We start from the raw sequence: 13,332 nt of genomic DNA, 5'->3' as shown, positions 1-13,332 counted from the left end.
CAATTTTACTCTCCATTCAGGTTTTGTCAACACCCCTTTTAGCTGGATAAAGTGAAATGTCGATAAGGTACCTATCCCCAGCGCCGTTGTCAGGTCCGGTAGTGTAATGAACGAGTCTTTTCTCTGAAGTTGTCCTACTCTTTCAAGGCCCGCTTCATACCATGACTGGAATCGCTCCAGGTTCGGAATATGGTCATTTATGCCAGGAGACCATAGGTGACTGAGCGGGGATGGCCAGGTGGTGACTTCTCGCATCTCTTTCCCAGTGCGCCATATGCTCCATATAGTAGTCAATATTGGATGTTGTCTGATTTTCCTCTGTACCCGTTGGTATGGGGACCAAAGCCATTCTGCCACTGTGGCGGGGGACATATAGTGGTTATCCATCTGGACCCATTGCAGGTGTTTGTGGTCCCTAAGGTGTGGGATTAGGACGCGCAACTGGGCAGCTTTATAGTAATTCCTTAAGTCAGGAAGACCCACCCCTCCTTTTTCTGTGGGGAGAATAAGCGTGTTATACGAGACCCTCGGTCTCTTCCCCTGCCAGATGAACCGCAGCATGGTCCTCCGGACTTCGACAAAGAATTGTTTGTGTATCACGATCGGCAACATCTGGAAGGGGTATAGAAAGCGAGGGAGGCACACCATCTTGACGGCATTAATACGCCCCAGCCATGAGATCGTCAGTTTACTCCATTTCTCAAGGTCTCTTTCAAAGCTTCGGAGAAGCGGGGGGAAGTTGGCCTCGTAGAGGTCATCTAGGGTTCTAGTAATCTTTATACCTAGGTATTGTAATGTCACGTGTTCTATTTTAAGCCCAAGGGAGAGGAACTTTGCCTCATTTTCAACCGGGGTACCTTGGAGGGGGAAGAGGATGGACTTAGACATATTTACTTTGAATCCGGAGAACCAACCATATTCTTCTATTAGGGCTATGGCATGAGGGATTGAGGTCATAGGTCTGGTTAGATGAAGGAGGATGTCATCAGCGTACAACGCTGCTTTGTATTCAGTCTCTCCCAGCCGTATTCCCTCTATTCGGGGGTCGTCTCTGAGCTTTTGTGCCAGAGGTTCTAGGGAAAGTGCGAACAGGATCGCTGAGAGCGGGCATCCCTGTCTGGTTCCCCTTTGCAGTTCGAACCACCTGGAGTATTCTCCATTAACGAAGACTGACGCTTTGGGAGAAGCATATAGTGCTCGTATCCCATCACAGAATTTGGGTCCTATTCCTACTTTCTGGAGGACTGCACTCAGGAAGTCCCATTCCACTCTGTCGAAGGCCTTCTCGGCGTCAATCGAAAGGAGGGCCGGGTCGTCTGGAAGACTGTGTCCGGCGTGGACAAGGTGCAGAGTCTTACGCATGGTGTCAGCGCCCTGCCTGCCAAGAATGAATCCGACCTGGTCGGGATGGACTAGTTTGGGCATTAAAGTTTCTAGTCTGGCGGCCAATACCCTGGCATAGATCTTCGCGTCCAGGTTGAGGAGGGAAATGGGGCGATACGATCCACACAATTTGGGGTCTCTACCTTCTTTAGGGATGACAGATATGAGGGCTTTCTTAAAGGAATCTGGGGCGGTCCCAGAGCTCACTATCTCGTTAAAGAGTTCCGTGAGGAATGGTGACAATTGGTCGGCGAAGGTCTTATAGAAGCCGGCCGTGTAGCCATCTTCGCCCGGCGACTTTCCTAGTTTAAGTCGTTTGATTGCATCTCTCGTTTCGCTTTCAGTTATGGGACTATCAAGGAGTTCGGCTTCCGTTTGCGTTACTGTAGGGATGGTGATTGGGGACAGATAGGATGCTATGTCAGAATGAGCCGATAACAGCTCGGAGGTATAAAGATTTTCATAGAAGGTGGCAAAACGCTCGGGTATTGAGCAGGGTAGGTGAGTCGTGGGGCTAGTGGGCTCTGATATCTCCTTAACCCTGCGTTCCTCTCTCCGTTCTCTGAGCCTGGCAGCTAAGAGTGCATCGGCCTTGTCACCTTTTTCATAGTATGTCTGTTTCAGAAATTGCAATTTCCGCACCACCTGGCCATGTTCCACCAGTCGTAGTTCTTCCCTTTTGCGGTGGGCCATGTCCAGTTTGGTGGAGTCTATTTCTGTTTCATCTCTCAATTCGCTCTCCAGCTGGTGTATTTCACTGCGTAGCTTGTTTTCGACAATCCTCCGCTCTCTCTTTTTAGAGGAGCCCTCGCGTATTAGCACGCCTCTCCACGTAGCCTTCCCAGCTTCCCAGATCACTTGTTTGGAGACCTCTCCATTGTCATTTGTCCTGAAATATTCTTCAATCTCGGTCTCCAATTCTCCTCTGAACACCACATCAGTCCAAAGGGACTCGTTGCAGCGCCAAGATCCTCCGGCGACAGGCAGGTCAGCCCAATCGACGTCAGCCAGTACCATATCGTGGTCTGTCCACGTAATCGGGACTATATTGGAGTGGCTTGTGGACTTCGCAAGATCAGACGAGAGGAATATATAGTCTATGCGCGTGAATGTGCCATGAGGGTTCGAGTAGAAAGTGAAGCCCTTTTCGTCATGGTGTTGTGTTCTCCATACATCACGTAGGTCATACAACTCCATCAGGGCTGCGAATTCGGTGCGGGCCCCTCTGTGCTGGTTCCGCGTGTCGGGGTTACCTGGTCTCCAGTCTACAAATGGGTCCATCCACTGGTTGAAGTCACCTCCTAACACGAGATGGCCTGCAGTTTCCAGCACTATTTTGGGAATCGTTTTCCTGAGGAATGCGGTCTGTCCGGTATTGGGTGAATACACGGTGGCAATCGTGACCTGAATCCTTGCAATTTTCCCCACAATCAAGAGGGCTCGTCCGCTCACGTCGGACCAGGACTTCTCTAACTCAAACCCAACTCCTTTCTTAATGAGGATTCCAACTCCTCCTTTTCTAAGCGGGCCAGAGCCCCAAAATTCCGTGCCTCCCCTTGTCCCCAGAACTGTCCGCTCCTCACCCCTCGCAAATTTCGTCTCCTGTATGAGGAGAATGTCTATGCCAGACCTTCGGAATTCTCTATTTACCAGCGACCTCTTGGTAGGAGAGTTCAGTCCCTTCACATTGATCGACCCAATTCTGAGAAGGCCCTTGCCCTTGACCTTCTCATGTGATGCCATTGGTGGTTTGTAGACTGGAATCCTTCGCCACCAGAGTCCGGAAAGACCTGCTGGTACCCTGTGTCATCGCGTATACGACAACCTGAAGCGAGTGCAGTGATATTTGTACATTTCCCAAGTGTTCGTTACCTCTCTCCCCTTCTCTCGTGTCCCACCATAGTCGGTGGCGTTCGTTTGAGCGTAGGAACAGGGTATGCTGCGTCGGCAGCCGTTGACGGCGTCCGGAACGGACTAGGTGGAAACGTATGGTCCGTTGGCGGACCATCAGTGGGGATCGTCGTCCCACGGTCCCAATCAGATTTCCCATCGCTACTTAAGGGTGAGCCCCCATCTCCTTTCCCCCCCCCAAACATTTTACAGTTTCAACAACAGTGACAAAAAGCAAGAGAGAAATTTCAACGTTACGTGTGGTGCACTGGTCCCTCCGCGGAAGTTCGCATCACTTTTCGGTCCGGAGGGATGCCCCGCCAGCGGCGGCATCCATTCGGCGGGGTCCGCCATGTGACGATCTCCGCGGGAGACAGCGTTGCTTACTGTGGCTATGGCTGTGGTCGGTTCAAATTTCGCCTGGGTCCCTTGGCTCAGGCCTGCTCTGGTGTGTTGTTGGGACGCCTATATTTTCTTGATCCCTTTACCCTCTTGCGCCTAGGGCCCTGGAGTTCCCACTGCGTTCTCGGGCGTTCGCCGTCGTCACCCTCTTTGCTTCCCTGATTCGCTTCAAGGAGATCGGCGATACAATCTTTGATTTCTTCTTCGGAGCGTAGGATCAATCTCTTGCTGCCGTGTTCGAAGGTAAGCGAGAAAGGGTATCCCCATCTGTACCTTATGTTTTGGTCTTTCAGCCATTTCGTCAGGGGGCTGCAGAGACGTCTCAGGGCTAACGTCAGCGAAGACAAGTCTTGGAAGATGGTGATTTGCGCGCCTCCCATCGTGAGCGGGCCACCAGACCTGGCTTTTTCAAGAATTCTGGCTTTGTCTTGGTATCGGTGGAATTTGGCCAGTACTGAGCGTGGGCCACCAGGCGGTCCTCCAGCTCTGTGTATGCGCTCAGTCTTAGGTTCATCGATGTCTTCATCAGCTGTTAGTATTTTGATGATGTCGTGAATGGTGTCTCTGAGGTCTTTCTCAGTTTCACCATCACGTTCCGGAATGCCGAAAAAGCGAAGGTTATTTCTCCTTTCCCTGTTTTCTAGGTCATCCATCTTAAGCCTTGCCTCGACCTCCCTTTTTTCGATGTTGCGGATTCATACATCCATCTGAGTTTCAAGGATGTCAATTGAGGTCTGATTATTCTCCATGCTTTCCAATCGTTCCTCGAAGCTCTCCATTCTCTGGGTGATTTTGTCGATTTTGCCGCCAAGGTTGGCACTCATGTTTTTTATTTCGGACAATAGGGTGGCAATGTCTCCTTTGGTGGCCGCAGCACCTGCCTCCGTTGGGTCCGTGGCCATGGTGTCTATGGTCCAAGAGGGTGCGGGGGATGGTCCGTAGGCAAATTTGGCTAGTTTGTGGCGCGGGTCCATGCGCCGACTTCCGGGTTAGAGGAGGCACACGCCCCTGGATAGGGGGCCCTACCCTCTGGGAGGATGCACAGGTGGCAGGCTCAGTGTTATCGTTTGTTCTCGGCACTTCGTGTGATGTGGGGGGTCACGGGGTAGGGTGTTACTGCTATGCTCACCCCGAATTGGGGTCACTTGTGCGTTCTAGGCGGTCTCTGTTGAGGCCTTCCCTGCCGGATTACTGGGAGTCCGCTGCACGTAGAGCGCGACGTTTAGGCGGTGTTTGGTGTCCCCAACGCAGGATTCACATGGTCCAGAAGCGTGTCTAGGCGGGGGTTGCTCCGTATGTAGTGCTGGGCTAGCGGGTTATCCTTGTCCCTTCAGTGTGGCATTTGGCGCAGGGAGCGTATGGCAGGGCAGTCAGCAGTTATGGGCAATGATCATGTAAAGATCAGTCTTTTATGCAGACTGTGTTATGGGTTGTGTCCTTCCTGGATGTGGCGTCTCGCGGCCTTCCAGCCCCCGGGGGGGTCGTCCGCATCTCAGCAGCAAGGAGGGAGGGTCTGGGGCCGTGCGCCGTGATTCGGGGTTCACCGCCGGGATCTGGCGCAGCCCGGTGCGTAGAAACACCTCGCTACCCCCGGTGGCGCCGGGGGCAGCAGCACCAGTATGGGGGGTCCGGGTCCAGCAGGCAGCAGCTGCAGAGGTCGGCGCCCTGCTTTCTCTAAAGCGTGTCGTAGAAACACCTCGCTATCCCCGGTGGCGCCGGGGGCAGCAGCACCAGTATGGGGGGTCCGGGTCCAGCAGGCAGCAGCTGCAGAGGTCGGCGCCCTGCTTTCTCTAAAGCGTGTCCAGGAGCGTGTCCAGTTCCCGGGGCACAACTCCCCACACGCACCTCCAGCAGTGAGGAAGGTGCGCGTGTCATGCGGCGCCGCCGGGGCACGGGCGCTGGCGCCGCGGAGTCTCGCGGTGGGGGTCCTCACTTACCCCGTGCTCATATGCCGGTCCTGGGGGGTGTCACCTTTCTGCGGTCCCGCGGCTGGCCTTTTCCATAGGCCCGGGGTGCGAACCGTCGCCGGCAGAGAGGCCCGTCACAGAGGCCGTCGCGTTCGAGTCTCCTGTTATGCAGCTGGTGGGCGTTCCTGGAAACACCTCGTTCTCACTGAAAACGGGCCCGATTTTCGTCGGGTTTCGTCTCCGCGGCGGGGGGGTCTCCTCAGACCACGAGATTTCTCACTTTCGGAGTGGGGGGGGTCCGTTAGCGGGGGCTCATGCCGCTATTTTGGGACCATGGGGGCGGTGCTCACACGGAGAGGACGTTCATCCGTGCGCCCCCTGGTGGCCAGTCACAATTCTTTTTTTTTAACCTACTTTTGGCCCGTTTTTAAAAATCTACTGGACGGATTTACACCAAATTTACAAAAGCACACATTCGGGACCAAGCCGATGCTCCTGCAGAAAGATTGGTGAAAATCCGGCCAGCGGTTTGGGCTGTAGACATGAGCAAATGTCTATGGAAAAACCAGACATTTTGGGACCCACCCTACAACTTTGCCCCCCCCTTGACGAAACCTCCCCAAACCTCCCCAAAAGATTCTGACGGGACCATATATTTTCTTTGCAAACTTTGGTAAGGATTCGTCCAGGAAGGGCAAAGTTATAAGCTGCCCAAAAAGTGCTCTTCCAATGGGTTGAGCAACTTAACCATAACTACAGGGCCGCTACCGCAGGCCCTGTAATATGTTACATTTGGTTTTTCTATATGTCTCCCTGGCAAGCACTTGGGCTTCCCGTGCTTCAGTAGGGCTGAATTAATAGGGACACTGGTTCCTTGCGACTGTACCAAATATGGTACAGCGAAGACAGAAGTGACATAAGCATTTGGGTTTGATTCTTCTGAATATAACTAACTGGATCTTAAATATATGAAGCTTCACTGTGCAGGTGGTGTCTGGTAAAGCTTATGATTACTCTGCACTTCATTATAGTCGGATGGTTTTGATTGTTTCGGATGCTGGTTAGAGATGTCTTTGGCTCATTTGTGTGCATGTTCAAGAAGCCGATTCCTGGCTGTCACTCGGTAAAGGGTGTACATAAGCAGAGGATTATTTGGTTTGTGATTCACCCGCTTTTCAACACAGATACTGTTTCGCATATTTTGCTCAATTTCGTTTGTGAAGGAAGACTGGGTGGAAAAACGTATTTCATTAAAGATGCAAACATTTTTTCCAATAGTTAATATCTGTGTTTAAAGGGGAATAGTGTGTATGCAAATATGTATCTGTGTAATCAGGCACTTGTTAATTGACTCTCACCTGCAGGCAATAATCACATGAAGGAGGAAAACTATTCTGCAGCCGTTGATTGTTACAACCAAGCAGTGCAACTGGACCCTAACAATGCTGTTTACTATTGTAACAGGTAATCAAAGTCATTTAAAAGGGATCAAGGCTAATAACAGTGAGCACTTGAAGCACATAATGTGTGAGGTTCCATTTGTTTGTGGCTTGGTTTTGGCTTTAGAAGTGCTTTCCAGGGCCGGTGCAATAGTTTGTTTATGTATTTTGAAACTTATATAGTGCGCCGAGCCCGAAGGCCCGAAGATCTTACAATTCAAGCGTTGACATCTAGTAATAGTAAGGGTTGCCCTTATATTAGCACTGTTCTCTGTTGTGTTTTGCAGCATATGTCACAAAGCCGAGCAGGATTAACATCACACAGCTACACAAAAGTGGGAATTTAAATAGTTGCTTGTTAATGAAGACGGCCATTGTGCCCTGTCTTCTACTATTCCTATTGTATACACTATCAAAAATCGAAACAGAATTTAGAGGAAAGACCATGGATTGTGTTCTCCCGCAGATCCTTCATCTGATAGATATCCTTCTGGCGTCAGCTGCTCAGAAACATTTTTCACAGAGTGCGCAGTACATCAACCGTCGACTCCTTTTGACTTGACGGTGCCACTCCTCGACTGCGGACGTGACATCGGCTGTATATACGTCACTGCCCCCCGTACCTCTGCTCTGTTTTTCCATGCGCTCAGAACGTTGTCTTTTGGAACATTCTCTTTGTGAGAGAAAAAGGTTTTGTTTGAGGATTTGTTGAGATGTCGGGCCCTAAAGCTTCGGGGTTCAAACGTTGTTAGGACTATGGCTCAAATATGTCAATCACCGACCCGCATGGTATCTGCGTATGGTGTCTGGAGAGAGATCACGATGTAGAGCAGTGCAGTTCTGGGCAGCAGATGAATCCAAGTCTATCAAGTCTATCAGGAACGGTCGGCCTAGTTAGCACTGGGGTGGCCTCCGTTGAAGTTCCTGGCCTGTTCAGCCATCATGTCATCAGATGCCGAAGGCTCCAACCCTGAAAAGGAGGTCAGGCACCATAAGAAGGTGAAGAAGCATTCACATTCCCAAAGCGGTTCACGCCATTCGTCCTCATCCTCCTACAAAAAGAAGAGATGCCATTGGCACAAACACGACTCGTCCGTCCCAGCTCTGGGTCCCCAGAGGGAAGTGGGGGGTGGGGGGACATTCAAGGAGCAAATGCTCCAGCTTTTTCAAAAATCTGCAGCGGGTATGGCTCTGGTCTCGATGCCGAAGGCTAGTACGGCACCAGTTGCACCCAGAGGTTCCGGGCCATGGTGTCCATGTCAAATCTTATGCCTTCGTGCTCGACCACGACAACTCGAGCAACGTTCTTGAACACTACAAGGTCAATTTACGATAATGGGGACCAGGTTCCTTTAGACTTTGAGTCAATGATCGGGTAAGCTGGAACAGCTGATTTTATTTTTACATACAAGTGGATTTGCTAGCTTTAGCTAAAGGTTTGCACGAGGCAAGTGGACTTTATACCTACCTCCCCTGATCTTGATTTGTAACAGGCTCCTCCCTAGGGCCACCCTAATGCCCAGTACAGGAGAACTGTTGATAAGGTGGTCAAAGCCTTACATCTGGGCACCCAAGCCAAGCCCCTTGAGGCATATGGATTGACAGACACCCTGGATAAAGAGCCACAGACTGAGAGGGCATTACCATCTAATGTTGCTATCTCGGATCCCATTATCACACTGTGGCAGATACCACTGTGGCAGATGCGCCGGCTGTGGATGCTGACCTCATCAAAAAATACAAGACAGCTGGGGGAGATTTACCCTTCAAATCATCTCACCCTACGCCAGAAGGTCTGGTGGTCCAAGCCGCAAGAGTAAGCTCTAGTCTGGCCACATCCACCTCAAATCTTCCCACAGACAGGGAATCCAAAAGAACAGATGCCCTGGCCAAGCAGATCTTCCCCTCAAGGACCATTGCCCTGAAGGCAGTCAACACTTTCTGCACATTCACAAAGTATTCCCACGGATTGTGGCAGATCATAGCTGTAGCTGCAGAGCACCTCCCAGCTTGAGAGGTGAGAGATGGCTTTTTGAAAAAAGGAGGTGGCATGCCAAGCACTACAGGCAGGTCTGGACACTCCAGATTGCATAGGCCGCGCCATGGGTACATCCACGGTACTGCAGAGGTTGGCCTACCTCCACAGTTCTTCAGGGTTCTCACCTAATGTCCAAGCCAAACCTCTGGACATATAGCGTTGGATGGTGAACACCTGTTTGGCCCGAAAGCTGACACGTTTTTGGAAAAGTTCAAGGACTCCAAATTAGCTGCCAAGTCGCTAGGTCAATCTGTGCAGCAACCTGCCAAGCAATCCTTCAGTTTTTCTTCTAGGGTAGAGGTTACAGGTAGCCAGTCATAAAAATAAACAGGGGGGCTGGGGGGGGGGGGGTAACCCCCCATTCCATTTTATTTTTAGAAAAACATTCAAAAAAATGTTTTCGACATTTTTGCATTCGACTTTTTTGAATTCGACTTATTCACTATAAACCGAGGTTACAGACAGTGGGCCTCATCACGGGTCTGGTGGTTTCCCGGCAGTAATACTCCTGGGATGGTGCAGTATAAATAGCGCTACTGCTATTCGTTCCGGTGCTATTAGCGCCGGATCACGGGTAGCGTTTCAGCGGTTAGTGCCCATTCCCCTTTGGGGGGGTGCTAATCCCGCCGGCAGTAAATGCGCCGCCGGTAATAGCACCTAAAATGGTCAAAAACGGGCAGTAAGTGGCCATTTTTACCTCCAGCCTTATGCTGGAGGTAAAACTCCAACTTCCCGCCCAATTCATAATAGGGCCAGCCCTTAAAGGCATGGTCTAGTAAAAAATTTTATTTAAAAAATAGATAGGCAACATAAAAAAATACTAGCATTCTCTTTTTTTAAAACTTCCTATGTAAAATTTTGAGCTATTCAAGCTCAAAATTCGCAAAAGCAAGCACATGGGCGCATCCATTTTGTGAAATGGATGCCCTCCTGTGCTGGCTTTTGCTTTTGCGGCACTAATGAAGGAAAAGCCAGCCAGCTGTAGTAAACAAAAGCTACTGCTGGGTGGCTTTCCCTTCATTAGTGCTGTACGCGGAGGACGGGGACCGGAGACCAGAGCAGGAAAGCTGCAGCTGAATCTCGGTAAGTGCTATTTATTTAAAAAAAAAAAAATAAGCACTAGCTACGGTTTTTTTTCTAGGTTTTCCGGGCTGGAGGAGCCCAGAAAACTTAGAAATAAAACCGCAGCTTTAAAAACGTTGTTTTTATGTTTGTGGTCGCTTTTGAAGCGACCGCAAACATAAATACAACGCGGTTGTGTTGGAAAACGCTGCGGTTTTTCTTTCCGAGTTTCTCAGGCTCTTCCGAGACAGAGGAGCCTGAGAAACTTGGAAAGAAAAACCGCAGCGTTTTCCTACACAATAAAGTTGTATTTATGTTTGCGGTCTCTTCAAAAGCGACCGCAAACATAAATACAATGTTTTTAAAGCTCCTCCAGCCTGGAAAACTAGCTAGTGCTTTTTTTTTTTTAAATAGCACTTACCGAGATTCAGCTGCAGCTTTCCTGCTCTGGTCTCCTGTCCCTGTCCTCCGCGTACAGCACTAATGAAGGGAAAGCCACCCAGCGGTAGCTTTTGTTTACTACAGCTGGCTGGCTTTTCCTTCATTAGTGCCGCAAAAGCAAAAGCCAGCACAGGAGGGCATCCATTTCACAAAATGGATGCGCCCATGTGCTTGCTTTTGCGAATTTTGAGCTTGAATAGCTCAAAATTTTATATAGGAAGTTTTAAAAAAGAGAATGCTAGTATTTTTTTTTTTATGTTGCCCATCTATTTTTTAAATAAAATGTTTTACTAGACCATGCCTTTAAATGCGGCAGTAATAGCGTTGCCTCCGCCTTTAAGGGCTACCGCACAACTCAGTATGTCCTATTTGGCAGAAAGGCACAGATCATGCAAACCAGGCAAGGGAAGAGGTGTTTCTTGCGTCCCGGACGGGGCAGAGGGACCTCAGACAGACCACCCCTCCCTCCACAACAACCGGAACAGGAGTTGCAGGGGGAACTGAGGGCCCTGTTCTTACAGGGTGCCGTGGAAGAGATGCCACCCAAGCAGAGAGGATTGCGCCGGTACTCTTGCTTCTTTCTGTTACCCAAGAAAGGAGGAGGGCTCTGGCCCATACTGGACCTGAGGGCCGTGAACAAGTTCCTGAGGAAGGACAAGATCAGGATGGTGATATTGAGAGAAATTCTCCAGGCTCTACAACTCCAGGTCTGGTTGGTGTCTCTGGACCTTCAGGACGCTTATTTCCATGTGCTGATCCATCGGAAGCACAGGCAGTTTCTGATATTCATCATCAGGGACTCTCATTATCAGTTCAAGGTGCTCCTCTTTGGCTTAACCTCCACGCCCAAGCTGATGGCAGTGGTTGCTGCGCACTCACGAGATCCGGGGTTCATGTATTCCCATACCTGGACGGCTGGTTGATCCGAGGAAGGTCTCCGGAGAAGGTATCGACTTAGCTCGATGAACTCTACTCTCTGCTTCAAGGTATGGCTTCTCCCTGAATTTCTAGAGGTCCCACGTAACACCAAGGTAAAAGCTACAATTCATCGGAGCATTCGTGGACACATGGGTGGGAAAGGCTTTTCCCCCGAAGAAAGAGTTACCAGTGTCAGGAAAAGGGTCGCACTTTTCCAGAGCTGCAACAGTCTTCCCACAGCTTCCTTCCTCTGCCTCTTGGAGCGTTGCTTCCTGCATTTTCTTGGTGCCAGAGGCCAAATTGCAGATGCAATCTCTGGAGTGGCTGCTTAGGGATGAGGGGTCCCAGTACTTTGACTCCACATTAAGGACATTCGCGTTCTTTCTTGGTGGGCCACCAGAGAGAGCATGATGGCGTGGGAACCCTTTTTGCCACCATGGCCTCATTCCCTGGGGTCATGGATGCGTCCCTGTAAGGTTGGGGCGCTTACTGAGGGAATCTGTAGGAGAGTGATCTTTACTCACCAATGGAATGCCAGTGGTATATCAACAGACTGGAGTTGCAGGCGATCAGGTTAGGCCAAAAGGCCTTTGAGCTTTCCCTTAAGGAGAAGCATGTCCTCATGCTGACAGACAACACGCTGACCATGCACTACCTCAACAAGCAGGGGGGTGGGTACAGTCCCTGCCTCTATGCAGGGAGGCGCTACAGCTATGTTTCTGGTTGCTTGAGAACCAGATCTCTGCTTCGACTGCTCATCTGACGGGAGCGGAGAACAAGCGGGCGGATGCTCTATGCAGGCAGAGCATGGTCTCCCATGAGTGGAAAGTGTGCCAGGAGGTTCTTGAAGAGAGCTTTGCCCTTTGGATTATCCTGAAAGTAGATCCGTTTGCCATGAGGGCCAACGGGAAGTACAGACCGTTTTGCTCAAGGGAATTTCCAGCGATGGGTGCACTAGGGGACGTGTTACTGGTGGAGTGTGTCTTTGACCTCCATTATGTGTTTCCTCCAGTACCTGTCATCCCGTGGGTTCTCGGAAGGTTGCAGAGATTTCAAACAACCTTCATCTTGAACATGGTACTCAAGGTGAGGAGAACATGGTAGTCAGTGCTCCTGGACTTGACCATCTGCCCACATCTCCGACTGCCTTGGCGGCCGGACCTCCTTTCCCAGTCGGAAGGTCGGGTACTCATGCATGGCTCCTGAGAGGATGTGATATGATGACTAGGACTCTCAGAAGAAGTACTTGAGGTGTTGTTTGCTGCAAGCAGACCTTCTACGAGATCATTGTACTTGTGCAGATGGAAAATGTTTGAGACATGGTATAGGGAATGCATATTAGACCCTGTCGCTTACTGCACTGCAGTGATGGAGTTCCTTCTGTCACTGGCCTCATCAGGCCTTCAGATAGGCACAGTCAAGGGCTACTTGACAGCTTTGTCTGTGTTCAACAGGTTACGGAATCAGGGATCCTTCTTCACGGTTCCGGTAATGACCCAATTTCTAAAAGCTGCAAATAGGTTCCCGCCTATTCCGTTTCTGGTTCCAGACTGGGACCTCAATTTGGTACTAAACGTTTGGATGGTGGCTCTGTTTGAGCAAATTCATTTGTGTTCTGTCAGGTTACTTACCCTAAAAACAGCTTTCCTGGTGGCAATCACATCAGCAAGTCTTGTGCGTCACTCCACACGTTTACTAAACATTACTACTTAGATGTGGCATGCGGTTCTGGCGTTCAATAAGTGCTGTGTTGCAGAGCCTCCTATTATGCTGGCTTTCCCCCGTATCTGCACTCTGTACTGCTTAGGGAGTCTATCAGATGAGGAATATGCAGGAGAATTCAATCCATTGA

The 13,332-nt window shown here is 50.3% G+C and overlaps 1 protein-coding gene across 6 annotated transcripts in view; it reads left to right on the top strand.

The window, feature by feature from the left end:
- Nucleotides 1-13,332, top strand: part of SGTB (small glutamine rich tetratricopeptide repeat co-chaperone beta) — a 792,782-nt gene that overhangs the window by 529,921 nt on the left and 249,529 nt on the right. For all 6 annotated transcript variants that reach the window (XR_011280637.1, XM_069627365.1, XM_069627364.1 and 3 more), the window contains one exon: nucleotides 6,947-7,046. Coding sequence is in view for 5 of the 6 variants with exons in the window: in XM_069627365.1 (XP_069483466.1) it covers nucleotides 6,947-7,046 (100 nt within the window). In the remaining variant the exon portion in view is untranslated. The remainder of the gene's footprint in view (nucleotides 1-6,946; nucleotides 7,047-13,332) is intronic.

The sequence above is a fragment of the Ambystoma mexicanum genome, chromosome 6p (genome assembly GCF_040938575.1).
Source record: "Ambystoma mexicanum isolate Mex_15411 chromosome 6p, UKY_AmexF1_1, whole genome shotgun sequence".
Lineage (NCBI taxonomy): Eukaryota > Metazoa > Chordata > Amphibia > Caudata > Ambystomatidae > Ambystoma > Ambystoma mexicanum.
Note: the sequence above shows the minus strand (reverse complement) of the source record. Positions and strands in the feature narration are given on the sequence as shown.